This window comes from Phodopus roborovskii, unplaced genomic scaffold, assembly GCF_943737965.1.
Source record: "Phodopus roborovskii unplaced genomic scaffold, PHOROB, whole genome shotgun sequence".
In the NCBI taxonomy this organism is placed as follows: Eukaryota; Metazoa; Chordata; class Mammalia; order Rodentia; family Cricetidae; genus Phodopus; species Phodopus roborovskii.
In genome coordinates this window covers 10,434,878-10,454,989 of record NW_026126416.1, presented here as the reverse complement: position 1 = coordinate 10,454,989, position 20,112 = coordinate 10,434,878, and the positions used below count along the sequence as shown (strand labels likewise).

General features: G+C 41.7%; 1 protein-coding gene across 3 annotated transcripts in view; it reads right to left on the bottom strand.

The window, feature by feature from the left end:
* Dzank1 (double zinc ribbon and ankyrin repeat domains 1) overlaps window positions 1-19,919 on the bottom strand; it is a 45,544-nt gene extending 25,625 nt beyond the window's left edge. For all 3 annotated transcript variants that reach the window (XM_051183246.1, XM_051183248.1, XM_051183247.1), the window contains exons 1-10: window positions 19,662-19,919; window positions 18,409-18,524; window positions 16,078-16,231; window positions 8,973-9,087; window positions 7,603-7,699; window positions 6,317-6,441; window positions 5,230-5,315; window positions 3,318-3,435; window positions 1,758-1,871; window positions 929-1,021 (exon numbers count right to left, since the gene is read on the bottom strand). In XM_051183246.1, the coding sequence (XP_051039203.1) occupies window positions 929-1,021; window positions 1,758-1,871; window positions 3,318-3,435; window positions 5,230-5,315; window positions 6,317-6,441; window positions 7,603-7,699; window positions 8,973-9,087; window positions 16,078-16,231; window positions 18,409-18,517 (1,011 nt within the window). In that variant the 5' untranslated portion in view covers window positions 18,518-18,524; window positions 19,662-19,919. The remainder of the gene's footprint in view (window positions 1-928; window positions 1,022-1,757; window positions 1,872-3,317; window positions 3,436-5,229; window positions 5,316-6,316; window positions 6,442-7,602; window positions 7,700-8,972; window positions 9,088-16,077; window positions 16,232-18,408; window positions 18,525-19,661) is intronic.
* Window positions 19,920-20,112: the final 193 nt, after the last annotated feature.

Here is a 20,112-nt window from a genome sequence, read left to right as displayed (position 1 = left end):
AGGTGCTTGCTGCCAAGCCTGACAACCGAGTTTGATTCCCAGGACCCACATGGTAGAAGGAGAAAACGGTTTCCTCTGACCTTCATGTGCATGTGTGTGCACATACATAAATAGAAAATGTGAAGAAAAAAAAATAAGGCCAAGAATGGTGGAATACACCTTTAATCCCAGTAATCAGGAAGCAGAGGCTGGAAGATCTTTGTGAGCCTGGTCAACATAGTGTGTTCCAGTGCAGCCAGTGTTACATAGTTACAAATATATATGTGAAAAAAGAAAAAATTTAAAGATAAATAAGTGAACCAATAAATAAAAAGAAGTTTGAAAAAAGAGTACCAAATTAAAATCAAAGTAAAGAGGAGATTTTTTTTAAAAAAAAAAAAAAAAAAAAAAAGCAAAATAAAAACTAGGATGTAAAATGTGAAGACTTTGAAAAGACCATAAAATTGACACTTAATTGGCCTGATGAGAGGAGGGGACAGGACAACCATATTACCAAGCATAAGAGAATCGTATAACTGTAAGTCCTACAGACGAAAAGGTGACATCCTAAGGTAGCATGTATGATACACTGGGGGTTAAAATATGGTAACACCAGTGCTGGTAAAAGAAACAAGATGAAACTGAAGACAGAGTTAAGTGGAAAGTTATTCTCTGTCCAGGCATCAGAAGAATTAATGTAGACCAAATGTCTGCAGTGGTTGTCAGAGGATGATCTTGGGAGTCAATTCTCTCCTTCCACCATCAAGTCCATGGAACTCAGGTTGCCAAGCTTCTGCGGCCAGTGCTTTTACCTGCTGGACCATCTTGCAGCCCTATTTTGTGTTTCATAATGGTCCTTTTCCTCCCACTGCATGTTTTACCTATTAGCATCAACACTGAGAACTTAGCGGCCACCAAAGATAGGAACATTCACATTCAGTCCACCCACCTCTTGTGTTGCAGGCAGGGTCCCCTCACAGGTGACACAATATCTCAGATGAACAGGATTCCCAGTGCCACAGGTGCGACAGATCACCTTCTCCTTGATAACAGGGAATTAGAAACAGAATGAGCAACAACGGGGTGAGGTGTCACAGCAGTCCTGTTAGGTCAGCCAAAGGTGTTACCACACCCAGTTCGGAATATTGGGAATAGTGCCAGACAAATGAACAGTTTTAAAAGAGACAAAACTGCAACAAGCGAGCAAGCAAACTGAAGATAGGATTCTTTAGTTTGAGGAAGACAATTTGAAATTTTAGGATGGTTAATTTCCCATCCCCAAGTGGGAAACCTGATAGCCAACAGTCTTTCTACTTCATGGCCTATCCCGTAAAGAGAAAGACTTGAGAGCAGGGGAAGCTCTGCATCCCGAGACTTTATGCAAACTATGAATTTAGGTTTGTTCTGTAGGTTATGACCTAGATAAAGTGGAAGAAGTGACTGTCGGAAGAAAATATTAATGCGATCAGAAAGCGGATGAGGCCAGGCATTGTGTGGCCCCGAGGAACCATGCATGAAGCTGGGAAGGTGAAGCTTAAGCTGCAAGGGAGATGCCAGGGTGTGACTAGTTCTAACTCTTCTCTTTCTACAAACTAGGAGCCACCATCAGAGTGAGCAAACAAAGACACGAAACCACTGTCATCGAACAATTCTAAGTCAATATTAATCACAATATTGAAGTCTGAATACTTAAAACGGTAAAAACACTGTCTAAGTTAGCTATATTGCATTTTGTCCTCAGAATTCATTCATGTTTCCACAGAATCACACTTCCCTACCTTCAAGTGGAGGCTGGCCTGGGGCCGCAGCTGTGGGGCAAGAGGAGCCTCGCACACCACACAGATGGGAGTGTTCATGGGTACCACACTTCCACATTCTGCACACAGGCCCATCTGTTCAGAGGGAAAGGACAGGTTTGATGCGGCAGGTAAAGGCTGACAGGACTTACTTAATAAGGTTGGATTTGCTTTTGTAAACTCTTAAAATAATTACCTTTCCTATTATTCAATTGCCATTAAGAGTTAAAAAAAACAAAAAAACTGTTTACTCTAGAATGAGAGCTATAAGCCAAAGGTGAGCCACAAACCGAAAACTCCTGGAAATGCCCACTTGCATGAGAGCACAGTGGTTCTTACAGGTTGCTCTCCTCTGCCCTGCTCTGGGCAGAGACTCCCCCAGGGCAGGGCAGGCTGGGAACAGTAGCAATTATTGCTGCAGTACAGGGCCTTCCTTATTTGGAACATTACTAAGATGACAATCTCAGTGGCAAACAAGGAGGACCAGTGGGTCATGGTAATCAACAGATAGTAGATATGCCCAAGGATCACTGTGTATTACTATTGGTTATTTTGCTTTTATTTTAACTGTTGAAAAAACATTGTGTGTGTGTTGGGCTAGGGCAGGTTGAAAGTGACATAGGTGTAGTAGTGATCATGTATGAAATTCTCAAAAAAAAAAATCAAAATGTGTGTGTGTTCATGTATGTGTGGGTGCACATGCATGTATAGGTTTGGGGGGGGAGTCAGAAGATAACCTCAGGTGTCATCATCAGGAATGCTGTCCATCTCCTTTGAGACTGGGTTTCTCAAGGGCCTGCAGCTTACCAATTGTGCTAGGCCTGCAGCCCCATGGCTGGCTAGTGAGCTGGGCATTGAGGACTGAACCTTTGTGCTTGCAAGTCAAGCAGCGCTTTACCGACTGAGACGTTCTCCCAGCACCGTGCCCGGGGTTGCAATGGGTAATCTAACTGTAATGTCTCAGTAAGTTCTCAGTGTGCCCAGGGAGCCACACATGTGTATTTGCGTGTGTAGATGAAAAAGAGCTCAATATAGGTAAAAGCTTCCAGGCGGTGGTGGCACACACATTTGATCACAGTACTCAGGAGGCAGAGGCAGGCAGATGTCTGTGAGTTCAAGGCCAGCATGTTCTACAGAATGAGATCCAGGACAGCTAGGGATACATACAGAAACCCTATCTCAAAAAAAAAATTAATTAAAAAAAAAAATAAAAGCTTAGGCTAACTTGAAAACAGTTTTAAGTTTTATATTCAGTCCGGCCCACACAAACACCTATCAGCAAAGCCAGTAAGCTTACAGTACATGAACAGTTTTGAGCCAACCTTGTCCCATTTAAACAGTAAGATTTCAGTCTGTCTTCTCCAAGGCCACTCAAAGTATTCCTGTTAGAAGCATGTTTCTACTCTCAGGAAGGATCTGGATAGCAAGGGATCAGTGAGCTCAAATTCTTTTAATGAGTGTTTGTGGCTCATGTGACAGGCCCTTGTCACAGCAGGTCACATAAAACTAGACATGAATGTTTTCAAATGTTTTGCAGCTTACCTGAGCCCCTTCCGGGGGTGGAAGACGATAGCCAAATATGGGTGGGACAGGAGCGCCACATTCTTGACAGAAGCGAGCAAAGGGATCAGATGGACGGGAAGCCAGACAGTGGGCACACCTACAACAAAACAGGGGTCCACTTATCCATAAGGGTCTACACTAACATTCTTACATATGTAATGGATGGGAGAGGGTGCATGAGCTCCTGTCCCTCTCCCACCCCCAAGGGACTACTGGCAGTAAATGGTTGTTGGAGGGGGCATTTTTATCAATGATATACTTATTGAACATGAGCATGAGCCCATGCTCATGCAAGCAATCCTAATTAAATTCAGATACACACATGTGCACATACACACGCACTCACACAACATGAAAGTTGGAGGGGAAATTCTTGAGAAGAAATGAGTGTGTGTGTGTGTGTGTGTGTGTATTTCTAAATACTTTCATTAGAATGCAGAAATTGTCTGACACATTTTTTAAGTAAGCCCTAACTATATTTTGCTTAAAAGAAATAAAATGTAAGTAGGGAACAAAAGTAAATTATAAGATATAATATGTCATAAAGATATTAGTTAAAAGAAGGCAGGGGTGGTTGCTTATTATTAGAGCAAGTGGATGTCTGAGCAGAGGAAGTCACCATGTTTAAAGAAGGCTATGTCACAGTGGCATAGGAGTAAACTCAGCAGCAGGATATAAACAGTTAAACATTAGTTTTAAGGAGACTTTTAAGACTCCATGGACTTTTACAGTTGGACAAGTTGCATTTTGCACTGAGATGGCCATAAGCTCTGGAGCCAGTGGCGAAATGTTATGATTTGAATCTGCAATGCCACTCACAGGCTCTGGTTTACAATGCTCAGGCTTTCGTGTACCATGTGAAGGCTGTGGAGCCTGGCTAGTGGAGCACTTTGCCAGAGAATGGGCTTTGAGGGTTCTACCCCTCCCTGGTTCAGCCCATGCAGTCTGCTTCTTGTTTGCTATGTTGTGAATAAGCTGAGAGGGTCATACCGTGTTTCCCAGGCTAACTTGGAACTTTCTATGTAGCCCAGGTTAGCACAGAACTTGTGATCTTCCTACCTCAACACCCTTAAGGCTGGCATTACAGGCATGTGACACATGTGAAAAACTATGAAGTTTTTCATAGATATGACAAACTGAGAATTAAATATAGTCAGATGGTGGTGGCACACACCTTTAAATTCAGCACTTGAGAGGCAGAGACAAGTGGATCTCTGTGAGTTCAAGGCCAGCCTGGCCTACTGATTGAGTTTCAGGACAGGCTCCAAAGCAATACAGAGAAATCCTATCTGGAAAAACCAAAAAAAAAAAAAAAAAAATTTTTTTTTAGGGTACCCTTACTTCAGCAAAGGATAAAGAGTAGGAGAGCCTTAGAATCTTTGAGGGGAAAATAAAAAGCTATAACATACAATATACTGTATCACACTATTTTACATGAATGACACAAGTATCCTGAATAAAAAAAAAATGAACATTGTTAAAAACAAGGTTTTATGTAATAAATTTATTTTCCATAAATCAAAAAAAGAAGAAAAAGAAGAGGAGGAAGGAACAACAACAACAACAATAATAATAACAACAACAACAACCACCACCACCACCAGACCATGGCTGGGCAGGGTAAGAAGGTCATATACATGTATCAATCACACTCTTCACAGATAAACAGTTTAGTGTATGCCAGTTAGCCCCCTTCTTCTTTTAAATTTTTTTTCTGTTTTATTTTTTGTGTATGGATGTTTTGCCAACAATACATGCCCATGATCTATCTCAACACATTTACTTTAACAACCAGGGATGGGCAAAACCTGTGTTATACTTCATTTTAAGTGTCCATGGTCCATGGATGATGTAACTTTGGTCTAAGACGGATAGAGAACATGTTACATACTTGAGGAAGTCAGTGTCCCTCTGGATCCGCGTGATCTCTGTGCTTGTCAGACTCCTCTGGCCAGTTATGTGTGCAAACCCCGGGGACTGAAATGAAAAAAACAGAGCTAGGAACACACATACAGGTGTATAACATAGTAAAGGCTATAGGGTAAGGAAAGTCCGTTCCAATTCATTTGCCAGCACTCATGTTTTAAAACTATCATGGGCGAAGGTGGGCGGGGTGGGGTCGGGGACACAAATGAGGCAGGTTGTAGCTGCCGCAGTTGCCATGAGCGCTTGCCCCCCATAAGAAAATGAAGGAGCACAGCGACTCCTTTAAGGGAAAGATGATAAGCTTTCTGCTGCAGCCTAGCCCGTTTTGTGGCTTGTGTCCAACCCTCTTGCCCTACGCCTGTGTGCCTGGAGTCAGCCCCACTGTGCTGGGACTGGGTTTCTTCCTTTAGTGCTCACAGGTCCCAGCACCGATGGCATCCCCTCCATCCCCTTTGCCCTGAGTCAGCAGCGGGTTCCTTTTTTGCTTCCTGCTCCTAAGGTAGCATCTTTCCCCCTGGACCACTCCTGGGGGTGAGGGGGTTGCCCATTCCCAGTGTTTTTTATTCCTGTGGGGCTCACTCCAAAGTATTAAAAGTGGCTTCGTAAAACAAAAACAAAACTATCATAGGGAAGCCTATTTTTGTTTTGTTTTGCTTTTTTGAAACAGGGTTTCTTTGTGTAACAGGGTGGCATACGCCTTTAAGCCTAGCACTCAAGAGGCAGAGGCAGACAGATCTCTTAGTTCCAGGACAGCCTGGTCTACAGAGCAAGTTCCAGGGCAGTCAGTGTTATACAAAGAGACCATGTCTTCAAAATCAAAAACTCCAAAAATTTGTGTGACTATTTACTTGGATATTATTATCTGCTTCAAGTCCCTACCAAAGGACAGCTCTATGAACGTGGCGTCTTTTCCCTTTGGACACAGTATTCCAGAGCTGGGACACTACCTGCAACATGGCCAAAGGCTGAAAGATGTTGTCCTAACTTATGCTGGGAAGCATTAAAATGCCTGAGGTATTTTGGCCGTCCTAAAGAATTTCTGCTGATGTTACCTGGGACTGGTGAGGAGCTATTCTAGAACCCGATCCTTCATGGTAGGCTGGGATTTCCAGTGGACTCTCCGAGAAGCGAAGGTCTTTCAGAGTTTTAGGGTCTGCTCTTTCGCCTACCTTGAGGTCTATAATTATATTAAAAATATTGTGTTGTGATTAGCATATAAAACCATGCAAATATGGCAAATATGCGCTACCCAGCAGCACTACTATAAAGTCACCTTCCCCAAGTCAGAGAATTAGAACTGAGACATAATCAGAAAATAACCTTCCTTGATACCCTCTACAACATTCTGCGTCAAGCTAAGAAAAGGGACCAGTCCAATTGCACAGTTAGCAGATAGCATCATTTCAACTAAAAAGAAAATCTGTGACAGCCTCTTCTTGCTTACTTACCCAGGAATCCAGAAACTTGGCTATCTAAAGTCATGTAACCAGAAGACCCAGTCACTTTGTTGTTTTTTAGAAAACAAATAAACAAAACCCCCAACAGCCTGAGTTTGGTCCTGGGGACTCATGTGTAACAAGACAACTGACTCCCAAAAGTTGTCCTCTGTGGCATACATACACCACACACAGCAACAACAACAATACTGAAAAGATGCTACCTACTAACTGTGCAATTGGACTGGTCTGTTTTCTTAGCTTGACAGGGAATGTTGTAAAGAGTATCAAGGAAGGTTATTTTCTTAGACTGGGTTAATTATTTCTTTCTCAGTTCCATTTCACTGACATGGGGGAGGGAGACCTTATAGTAGTTGCTGCTGGAAAAGAATGTGATGTAGTCCTTTACTGGAGGTTTCTAGCTAAGGACATGCTTGCACAGCAAATGCTTTTACCTGCTAAGCTATGTTGCTGGTCCCCAAGACATAAAATGGCAGGCTCATTTTCTAACTATGTGTTGAACACATCCTGCATGCACCTTTGTAGTTTCCATAGTAACCAAACCTGAATCCACATCTGATGCTGGCCCTTCTCATATAGCTCAGTTTTACTCAACTCTAGCAAAACTCTGCTTTTGTTTAAGATTTACCCAAATACTACCCAAACCTGATGACTCTTTCTTTCTTTGGTGAGGCACCCCCATGTTTCTTCAATAAATCATTCAATAAATCAAATTTATCAGACTGCTTGCTTATCTCTCATGGTCTCAATCTGTTAGCTAGAATAAAAATTCAATATGTAGCCTGCCTTCCCATTTTTCCTATTTCAATACAAGTACATGAGAAAGCATGCAGTGAGCATGCAGGACACCTGCTTAGAGGCTTCCTTCCACCTCACCGTACCTGCAAGCCGTCTAAGGTTAACGTTCCAAGTTGTTTTATTTTCAGCATTCTTGTACTTCTTCCTTAATTTTGGTCCAACAAACCCATTTTTTAATTCCTAGGAATGAAGAGATTGCAAGGCATTGATTATCTAGACTCAGAGTGTGAGAATTAGAAGTCACGGTAGACACAGTGTCATGGTGGACATGTCTTACTTGAAAGGGATTATAGCAGTTTTTATAAAGTGAAGTTGGTTTGCATTAGAAACCCACAGCTTTGTGTCTGGGCTACTTGGTGAGCAGCATGTCTGGCTGGTAGGCCTCACCAGGTCAAGTAGCTGAGATAGGAGCTATGGATAGTACCATTATCAGAGACAGCAATAGCATAAGAACAGAATCAGAGGGGGAAACGGTGGAGTCAGAGCAAAATCGATAGGCCTTGTGCACACTACCTGCTCAGACAGTCCTCCAAACCCTCTTCTCCTTGGCCTTTCTTTTATATGGACTCCATCCCTTCTCTCTGATTCAGACCTGAGTGTCTGATGGCTGACCCTGTGATGGTCACATTACAGACCCACTGATCTACTTACATCCACTCTGGTCCCACAACATGTGTCCTGGTCTCAGGGCTACCATCACAAACTTTCTCTGTCACCCTCAACACGTACCCCATGACTGAGATCTCTTGGTTGGGTGGCCACTCTCTGGCCCTCTTCCCTGGATCACTGGTGCTGACAACCCAGGGCTGAAGTTTCAAACATCCTTCTCAGGTCTGTCAGATTAACTCTCCAAAGAAGTGAAGAATTGCAGGTTTTGGTGGGTGAAGACTAACAGAAGTCAACACACACTGGAATGATCCACTAGCCTGACTATTTCATTCACCACATATACATACTCTTTGCTCTCCCCTGCCTGCCCCTAAACTCTGCTAAAAGTATGGCAGCCCTGCCTATTGCCATCTTAGAGCTTGTAAAAGGGAAAGGCTTGACAAGAAACCAAGAAATCACATGTTCAGGTCACTTTTCCCCAGCAAAGGCCTGGTGCAGGGACAGAGAAGAATGCAAACAGCTTGTTTATCTGGAGTTTATGCAGCATCACAAACAAAGCACAAGAAAGCTGATTCCCTGAGTGGCATGCTAATGCTAATGGCTTCATCACAGGTAGTCACTGCAGACAATGATGCACAGGCAGTGACAGCGCCCAGTCAGAATTCTGATCTTAGGCAGAGGAAGGCTTGCCCAAGGCTGGGAAATCAGTGAAGCTGATCCTGACCTTAGTCAGAAGGATCTGACTGTGAGTAGAGTGTTGTAATGAAGGGAGGGCGTGCCCACTGAGCAAGAAAGGATGAAACATTGAGTGATTATCTGTACATTCTTCAGTTTCATTACTTGCCTGCTTTGAAAAGCCTTTGAGGGCATCTTCAACACTCTCTTCAGGGGAGACCATCTTTGGTGGTTCATAGTCTACCTGGAACACCTTTGTTACAATCCCACTCTGTCTGCAGTCTCTGAAAAATCATTAAAAAAAAAAAAAAAAAAAGGAGAGAGTATATTATACAAATATTCAAGGCAAAGGTGGCTAGCAGTTAAGGTGATGCTAAAGTTACTTAATGTAGCCACTACATTTGTTATATTTTAAATGGGAAAAATTAAAATATACTTTCAGTTAAGCAGGACCTGAGAGGTGAGGATTAGGGGGTGAAGGTTGGTGGTGGCAGTCTTCAGCAGTGGCTCTGGTACTCTAGACCCTGCTCCATCCCAGTGCTGTTCACAGAGCCACAGGCCAGCATGTAACACCCCTTCCCACACTGCCTGCTTCCTTGCAGTAGCCTGAGCTCTCAGAATACTGGCCTCAGCCCACAGGAGCTCAAGTTCTCTGTAGATACTTGATTGAGTTGTTTCTTTTTTGTGTTAGGATATGGGTTGGTGCCTGGGGAGATGACCCAGTGGCTAAGGATATGGGTTGGCTACTACAACTGGAACCAAAGTAATGACTTAAAAAAATATATCAAAAAACAAAAACAAAACCAGAATCAACAAGTGTAAGAGCAATGCAAAGGTGGTATGGTGGTTTGAAAGAGAATGGTCACCAGCAAGTGGCATAGTTTGAAAGGATTAGGTGGTGTGGCGTGGTCTTGTTAGAGGAATGTGTCACTAGGGGTAGGCTTTGAGGGTTTAAAACCCCAAGCCAAGCACAGAATCTCTCTCTCTGCCTACGGATCAGGATGTAACCCTAAGCTACAGCTGCATCTGCCTGCAAGCCACCATGATGACAATAAACTAAACCTCTGAACTGTAAGCAAGCTCCCAATTGCTTTCTTTGCCTTGCTCATAATATCTCTTCACAGCAACAGAACCCTGACTAAGGCAGAACGTATAGAGTAGAGGTGTTGCAATGGTTAGTGCTGATTGTTTAATTTGATAGGATCTAAAATCACGTAAGAAACAAGCCTCTGGGTATGTCTATGTAAGATTTCCTATACTGGGTTAACAGAGGTGAGAAGATCGATCAGGGATGTGGGCTGGGGAAAAAAAGTGACCTTTGCTTTGCAACCCCACATCCTACCACCTGCCTGTGGATGCAAGGTGACCTGCTGTCACCATACCCTCAAACTGTGAGCCAAAATAAACCCTTCCTTCCTTCCTTGTGCTGCTTTTGCCAGCTGTTTTTAATCATAGCATTAAGAAAAGAACTTAATGCACATGTGGGGGGGGCAGCTTTCCATTTCATTGATCCATCATCCCTAGCATGCAACACTTGTTCTCTTGATCCAGCATGATTGACACCTGCATTCCAGACAGCGGGAAGCAGAATCTACCCTATTTCCCTTTAAAGGCAATCTGGACGTTTCACATGCCACTTCTGCATATATCCATGAGCCATAGCCTGGTGACATACCTGTACCAATCAAGGATGATTAGGAAGTACCCATCAGGCAACTGTATGCCTGGCTAAAAATCACAGGTGGCATTATCATAGAAGGGCAAAGCAGATTGTTCAGGGAAGGCAGAACCGCTGTCATGTCGGCATTACAGTGCTTGGAGTGTCACGAGATGTTTCAACTGCCACGCTGACTTACTTGCTGTGAGAGCTCACGCTGGAGCATAGCTTCCTGACAATTTTCTTGACATGACAGTGCCTCGTGGGTCACTCAAAGCTGGGATTCTGGCCCCTCTTCCTAGTACTCACCACTTCTGCCCTCCCATCACCTGCTTTCTAGTGCCCTTTGTTTGTCTTGCTCTTGTGATTTTTTTTTAGATTGATCTTGACATGTTTTACTTGCACTTCAATAATTGCTCAGATTCCTTTAAAAAAGAGGTTTTTACACTCTAGGTAAATAAATGTTCCCAAGGCTTAAAATTCTATATGTAAAATCATAGATATATAAATATCACTTTTAACACAGGTGAAAAATATCTAATACAGGGGGCTGGAGAGATGGCTCAGCACTAGCTGCTCTGACGGAGGTCCTGAGTTGAATTTCCAAAAGCCACAAGATGGCTCACAACCATCCATAATGAGATCTGGTGCCCTCTTCTGGCCTGCAAGCAGAAACACTGTATATATATCTTAAAAAAGTCTAACATGATATAGAGGTTTTAAGCTGCCTTTTGGAAGGTAGAAACATTCTCAGAAGTATGGAATTCATCTAAATAACCACCATCTGAGTGGCAGTGTTGGTGCTGACGTAACAACACGTTTCTATGCTTGGTGACGCTCTCCATGTTGGGTGACTGGAGAACCTCATGGACTAAAGTTTGGAGAAGCATTTAAAACATCATAAGGCCAAAGCTGCAGATTCCGCCTGGGTGACATAAGATGGTTTATCCATGCACTACTTCATTCCCCTCAGTTGTCCTATAAGCACACTTCTCTAAGGTTCCTGAAGGTGCCACTTTAGACCCCATGCTGAGGTCACCCTGGCCCTCGGCCACTTGTTCCACTCCTTCCAGGCCTAAGTTATCTCCCTATCAAAGATGGCAATGTCCTTGGATACCCAGCTAAGGCACTGCCCATTCGGCTTAAGCTGAATGGTAGGCAGAAGGGTTTCAACCCAAGAATAGCACCGCCCCAACCCCAAAAAGGTTTAGATTTGAGTTTAGAGTTATAAATCTTACTTAGAGCCTAAGATGCATTTAACACACACACACACACACACACACACACACTTCTATTAGGGCTGAGAATAGCGACCTTAAATATGCGTGTACCAACATAAATTATACCCAGCATAAAAGGAATCTCTGGGTACCTTTAGCTCTACAAATACTATCCTGTCAATGAAATACCAGAATAAAAGAGCTGGGTTGTAGCACAGTAAACAACATGTCTTCCTAGTATGTGCATGGCCCCAAGTCCAGCATCAGCATTGCAAAACAGTCCATTTTCTTAATGACTACAAGGAAATTACCAAGCTGGATTAATGGGAATTCACTGTTTTGTTTGGGCTGAGTTTTCTCAGCCTACTGAAAACTTTTGAAATTTGGGGATATATAATTCTTTCCCATGGGGGCTGTGCTAAAATGACAAGCTGCAACTCTACCCATTACCCACTAGACCAGTGGTTCTCACCTGTGGATCATGACCCCTTTGGGGGGGGGTCACATATCAGATATCCTGCATATCAGATGTTTACATTATAACTCATAAGAATAGCAAAACTACAGGCATGAAGTAGTGACAAAATAATTTTATGGTTGATGGTCACCACAACTTGAGGAACTGTATCAAAGGGGACAGCAATACAAAGGCTGAGAACCACTGTGATAGATGCTAATAGTAAGTAATACTCCTAGTGGCAACCAAAATGTTTCTTTGTTTTTGCAGACATGTGGTATATGTGCGTGTTCATGTGATGTGTGCATGTGTGGATATGGGTGTACATGCACGTGTATATGTGTGTGGAAGCCAGAGATGGGTGTCAGGTGTCTTCCCTCATCACTCTCCATTTCATTTATTTTGATGACCTTGTGTGCATAAATGCATATGACATAGGGGGTGAGGAGACAATGGGCCACAGCATGCATGAGGAGGTCAGAGGACAACTTTCAGAAGTCAGTTCTCTCCTTCTACTTTGTTCTGAGGAAGGTTGGTCCCTGTTATCTCTGACCTATGTATCTCACCCTGCTTGGCCTACAAGCTTCTGGCCAACTCCCCCCAGCTCTGCCTTCCATCTCACTGTAGGAGTACTGGGATTCAGATGTATCACATGGCATTCAGCTTTTTTTTTTTTTTTTTTTTTTTTCCAAGACAGTGTTTCTCTGTGCATCAGTCCTGGCTGTCCTGGAACTTGCTTTGTTGACCAGGCTGGCCTTGATGTCACAGAGATCTGCCTGCCTCTGCCTCCCAAGTGCTGGTGTGTGCTACCACCACCCAGCTGACATTCAGCTTTTGATTCTAGAGATTGAACTCAAATCATCATGCTTGTACCACAGGCGTCTATCCACTGAGCCATTGTCCCCAGCTCTCCAATTTTTCTTTCTATCATCTATCTGGGTGTTTGTTTGTTTGTTTTGAGACAAGGTTTCTCAATGGAATCTTGGCTGTCCTGGAACTCCCTCTATCACCTAAGCTGGCCCCAAACTTAGAGATCCAGCTGCCTCTGCCTCCCAAGTGAGGAGATTAAAGGTACAAGACACCAAGCATGGCCTCCACTCTGTTTTTTTTTTTTTTTTTTTTTTTTTTAAAGAAGAATCTCTTACAGAACCCAGGGTTATGACCAATGACCTCCAGAGGCCTGCCTATGTCTACTGCCACTACAGCTGGGGTTACAGACATATTTTATTCACCCCTAAGAGTTGAGTCAGCTCTGGAATTCTAGTAACCTCAGAAATGAGGACTAACAAATAAAGGAAAGTCAGAGAGCCACACAATTAAGGCCACACTGACTAAATGATTAAGTAGGATTAAAATCTTCAAATCTCTGTGGTGATAATCGTGTCAACTTAATTGGATTGAGACAGGCCTAAAGGATTAATTAGTAAGGCACACTCTAGGGATGTCTGTATGCTGTGTCTTAACTTAATTGGTGGATCATTCCCTTGATGAATTCATGATATGATGGCATTATTGGGAGACAGTGAAAGGCAGGAAGGCCCTCACCAGTAGCCTATCACCAGGAGGCATGTCCATAGAGACTGCATCTTGCCTTGGCCCCTTCCTGCATTTCTGTGTTTTTTTTTTTTTTTTTTTTTCCTTTCTGATGGCCATAATGTGATCTCTTTCCTACTACCCCCTTCCCATCTTGATTGGGTTGATACCTCTGAAATTGAGTCAAAGTACATCCTTTTTCAACTGTTCTCAGGTATTTTGGTCATAGTCACACAAAAGCAACTACTACAGTTTTCAAGTCCTGTGTTTTTTCTATATTACTCAGATATGTCGACCATGCCTTTGCTGCCTGTGCACATGGCATTCAGCTCTCTACACTGCATTGCCTCCTGAACAGGGTCTGTACACAACAAACCTGATCATTGCCTCCAGATATATGTATGTATGTATATACAATATTAGGATATATATATATATAAAATATGTTAGGCTATATATATGTACATGCGTATGTATATTTCAAGGAGCTACAGATGGGGGGCTGTGAGATATTCTGGTAATCTACTTATGTTTGCTTTATCAACCTTGGTTGCAAAACTGGGGGTCCTTTATGAGTCTACTGAATAAATAATTATTCTCAGAGGAATCTGAGCCCCTAAACACTTGCTCTGAATTGTGTAGCAAGTTCCTCTGAGATGAAACACACTAACTTGGAGGGAAGCCTTCTGATGTCCTAAAGGGAGTTGAAACATTCCATCCTGCAGGGCACCTGATACAACTCAGGAAGTAAAGGACTCAGTAGCTTCAGAAGTGTCTCAAATGAACTACATTTACTAGGTCCCTCCTTCTCGAGGCTTAAGGATTTCTCCAAGAAGCAAGGACATCTGGGAGATCCCCTCAGACAAGCTGAGCTGCCTAGAAGAGGCTCAGACTAGCCAAACAACCTGGAGAGGCAGATGTCAGCAGAGCTGCCTGGAAGACACATTCTCTGACACATCAAGCTGCCTGCAAGTTGGTTGTAAAGTGTGCTCCAGGGTTCCAACTTTCGTGGGCTGTCACCCATGCTTGGTGAGCTTTCAGTGATACAGCTGTCTTTGAGTCATTTCTGTTCTTGTAAGTAGCCTCTCCCACACATACACATTCATGTTCTTGTAAGTAAGCCAATAAAACCCATTGCTTTATCAAGTTGGGCTTTGGTGGCATTTTTACTTTGTTCTGTGTTTTGTTCCCCATCTGGGGTGAGTACATGCTTATTCACATCTACCTTGTCACAGAATACCATCCTTAGTTCCAGACCAGTTTTTGTTCCTGCTTGGCTTAATATATTGTGGTAGAGAAGGGAAAACTACACAATCACTGCCAACACATGACAAAATATGATGGAGAGACAGGATGCTGCTGACCACAAGGAGGCTTTTAAAGGAGCAGAGGGTAAGTAGACTGGGATTTGACTGTCGGTGTAGGCTACCAACCTTTGGCAACATCCTCTCCTTCCTGACATGTCCCCAAGTCCCCTTCTTATCCAGCTGTGTTCTTTCTATATATTCTGATATGAAATTCTCCCCTGATTCACACACACACAATAAATAAATAAATAAATGTAAAAAAAATTATCAATAAGAAAATAATCAAGAACACTCATGCTGGCACATGCCTTTAATCTCAGCACTTTTTGGAGGCAGAGGCATGGAGATCTCTGTGAGTTTGAGGCCAGCCTGGTCTACAAAACAATTTTCAGGACAGTTAGGACTGTTACAGAGAGAAACCCTGGCTTGAAAAACCAAAATCAATGAATAAATAAATAAAAATATTCTTAAGAAAGAAAAATGGGACTATGAAAAGAAAGATTTGGGAAGAACAAAGTGGCTAATGGCCTTCAAGTTGAATGGCAATAGCTTTGAACATCAATTAAGTCAATACAAAATGAAACAAAGAATGATATCACATCCCAGAGAATAAAAGAACTAAACAGCATTCTCCTCAGAGCCAGAGGAAACTCTTTAGAAAGCTCTTCCTCCCCAGACTCCAACGTGGAATTTGAAACAAAAATATTATTAATTGAGTTATATGATTTGTGGAATTTACACCTTAATAAAATGCAAATTATATATTATTATACATCATATATATTAAACATATATATTGAAATCAGCATAACTTTTTAATGTCCTTCTAAAACACATTGATTCTCCCAAGAAGAAATAAATAAAATTAGAATATAATGTAGCTGGGAATGGTGGCACATGCCTTTGATCCCAGCACTCAGAAAGCAGAGGCAGGTAGATCTCTGAGTTCAAGGCCAGCCTGGTCCAGAGAGAGAGAGAGAGAGAGATTTAGTTAGTTCCAGGACAGTCAGGGCTATATAGAGAAACAAGACAAAACAAACAAACAAATATGTATACAGTGATTCTACCATGCTTATTTGCCTACCATGCTCTTAACTTACTTAGAGACAGCAACAGCTTTAACTTGTATTTTTCCATCAGGCAAAGTAATAGGTTTTATATACTTAAATGTATTATTTTCACCAGAACCAGCTTTCTTTAAGAAATCAGGTTTGCTGCCATCCAGGGTGTAATATATGTTGACATCTGGGGTGTCTGAAAAATCAAGAACAGGACAACCTTAATTAACACTGAAATAACAAGTTCCTGTATTACCATAATCTGTTTTTTTTTAAATGAAATAAAATACACACATAACACAGTGACCAAAATTCTGTGGTCTGTACTAACATAATACTTTGCATGAATGAACTCACTTCATCTATTCATCAATATTACTGTATGAGGTAGGTCCCAATTTGTACCCATTTTTTAGATGGCAACTGAGTACCCGAGAGATAAATGAACTTGCTAAATAACAAAGGATTTCAGTGCTCACATAGTAACTCACAATTCTCTAACTCCAGTAGCAAGGTATTCAATGCCCTCTTCTGGTCTCAGTAGGTACTAGGCAGGCATGTGATACACAGGCAGACATGTAGGCAAAATACCCATATACAAAAAATAAAAATGAAAATATGCTTAAGAAAGAAAATGGGAGTAGGAAAAAGAAATAGAAGATGTAGGAAAGAGAAAGTGACTAATGACCTCCAAGTTGAGATGGCAGTGGCTTTGAACATCTTAATGTATGTAAAGTTTCTTGAGCCACATGCTTATGATATGTGGTTTACTTTGCAAGGCTGAGTACACAGCACATATTCTTGAACCACTGTGCTCCATCACTCTCTTCCCTCCTCCCAAAGGTCCTCCCCAACTTTCAAGTCTTTAAAGAGAAAATCTAGATTCTGCACATAAAAGAAAAGACTTGGTACTTTTCCTTCTTTCTTTGGCTTTTTTATTTGTTAATTTTGCAGCAATGAGGAATGAACCCAGGTCCTTGGTCATACTCATGAATTCTCTCCTGTTAAATCAAACTCTCTTTCTTTTTTCATTCCTCCTTCTCTCTCTATTTCAGTCTCTCTAGAAGGTCTCACTAAGTAGCACAGGTTGGTCTCAAATTCACAGTTCTCCTTGACATTTAAATATTAGAGAATATAGAAACCCTATCATCCATATCATCACATTTCAATAGTAATCCTACTTCTTCTAAGTGTCATAAGTATTAAATTATTAAACATGTTAAGCCTTTCAGATAAAAGCAGTCATAGTATAATAGTATATGTTATGGGAAATATTAAACAAGGAAGCCTGGAAGTAGCTCTACAAATGCAGATAAATACTTTTATACATTTAAGCCATCAAAATTAAATAGATATATATGTAATTAGAATCTAAAAGTCCTTTAATATAAATATTTGCTCATATGTCTTATCTATAAAACTTCTTTACATATATTATTTATATGCATTTATAAATAGCTTTAATAATAATTACTATTTAATATTAATTACTACTACTAATACCACGTTTCTATAATAGTCAACGTTTATTTATTTTTGTGTTTTTTTGAAACAGGATTTCTCTGTGTAGTCTTGGCTGTTTTGGAACTTGCTCTGTAGATCAGGCTGGCCTCAAACTCACAGAATTTCAACCACCTCTGCCTTCTGAGTGCTGAGATTAAAGGTGTGTGACACTGCTGCTGACACCACCCAGCTAAGATTATTTTTTTATAAGATAAATTTTGTGTAGCTCACATATACCAACTCACTATGCCTGGATATACAACAGTATAAAGCAACTCACTTAATCCTCATAGTGTCTCCAGGTGGTAGATATGATTGTCCCCATCTTGCCATGAGGACACTGACACTCAGAAAAACTAAGTAATGTGCCCAAGGTCATAGAAATTGTCAAACTGGAATTCAATCTATAACTCTTTGTACTGGAAAATCTATATCTCTAGGTAAATTTGTTATCCCAGAAAAGTAACAAGCATCCTGAGAAAGGTTAGGGACACAATTGAATATCTTACCTTGACTCATGTGAGTCAGGAGGGTGTTGCAACTAGCAACCCATTTTCATTGAAATATATATTATTCAAAATGGTGTGGTAATCTCAACATATGGTAGGCTGAGACAGGAGGATTACTGCAAATTCAAGTCCACCTGGGTTATATATTGAGTTCAAGATTGATTTGGGCTACATAATAAAATCTTGTTTCACAAAAAACAAATAAACATAAACCATCAAAGAGCAACACTTTTAATTTGTAGAAGACTTAGAAACTTCTAAAGCTCCAACATAGGAAACATACAAAGATATCAATTAGCAACACATAATACAGACCATGACAATGCTATTTTAATTATTTCAAAATACATGTGATCCCTACCAGATTTCATTTCCAAAAGAGTATTGGTGTCAATTTCATGGTTGGCTTTTCCAGGCTGGGGCACTCGCAGTGGTATGATCTGAGGGGCACACACTGAACCAGCCGTCATGTTTTCTCCTTATTCCAAAAAAAAAAAAAAAAAAAAAAAAAAAAAAATACAAATTAAGAATTCCATCACGAACCTACAGAGTGCCACTTTAAAAAAATGCAGCAAGCCAGCAAAACCTACAAAGAACATCATTAATATACCACCTACTGATAATGCTCCATTTAATAAATGAAATGATTATTAAATATCAGCTGTATGTCTGCTGTTGGGTAGTCACTGTGTTACATGCTTTATACCTAATAAAGGCACACAGGAAATCGACAGGAGTCAGGAGCCATTTTAAATGGGAAGATTAATTGAAGAGGCAGATCAGAATCCACACTAATATTCTGGCCTCGGTTCCTCCAAGATCATTCACTCGTCACTGCTTTCAGCCAGAGCACACATACACACTCACTCATCCGATTTCAAGGCAACTCATTACATAAAGGAAACAAGTAACTTGCATGTAACATGGATTATTTTACAGCCAGCTTTCAAAAGAAGGTATACGCCCTGCAGTCTTACCTTTGCTGTTGCAGTTGCAGTATGCTGCATATGAAAGCTGCAAAGACTGCAGAGCATGCGTTCTCAAGAGAAAGGAAGATGACATGGATATAAACCAATAAACACAAGATACCTATTCGCTCCACTGTTTTGTAAATAACATCCAAGATGGGTCTTCTCTTTGAGGTGGGGAGGAGTCATCGGAGCACAGCATTTGCACCTTGCATTGCTGTTTCAATTATGGCTACGTAACTATTCAATTATAATGTACATATTCATCCTATTTTTATAACCAACATTTTCACCCCCATTTTAATTTACAATTTATCATGTAATAATTTGTTGTCCAATGGTGAGGCTAGTTTTTTTTTTTTTTTTAATTTGGTATTTGGAATTCTGATAATGTTGCTCTGAACATCTTTGCATTTTGACATACCTTGTTCTGGGAAAATGGGATAATTAGATTTTAAAAAGATGAATTGCCATTTTGGGGGCCAAGAATAAAAACTACAGGTACTTCACCCTTCAGAAATGACGCTGGACGCGGAGGGATTTGTCTATGATCACATTTCCTTTCGAGAGAGAGTCAGTTAAAATAAAGATAGCCAGAAAAGTAGATGCTAAATAAACACAGATGGATAGAGACTAATTTGCTCACGGTTAGCTATTAGCTGATCTTGGAAGGCTGCGGTGGTCAATGGATCTCACGCGAAGGAGATGGCGATGGCTGATTCGCTAGGTCCAAAACCGCAGCCTGTCAGTGTCATGCCACCAGCATCTCCCAACATCCTTCACCTGGACCATCTCCTCACCGCCTAGACCTGGATCCACTGCGTCAAGCCCTCGGCCTCTCGAGGCAGTCAATGACGCCTGGATCCTTCCCAACCGAGCGACTGAGGCCCTCCTCCTCACCCTTCTCAAGGACACAGATAAGGACCCCCGACGCACCTTAGCCTCCGCCAACCGGGTGTCTAGTCTCTTACGCCTCACGACTGCACCTCGGCTGCGGCTTGGGTTACCAAAGACGCTGCGAGCCCCGCTCCGCCCACCGGGAGCCGAGCCGATGATTGGCAGGGAGATCGACTTCCTAGCAACCAGCCCCGCCCTTG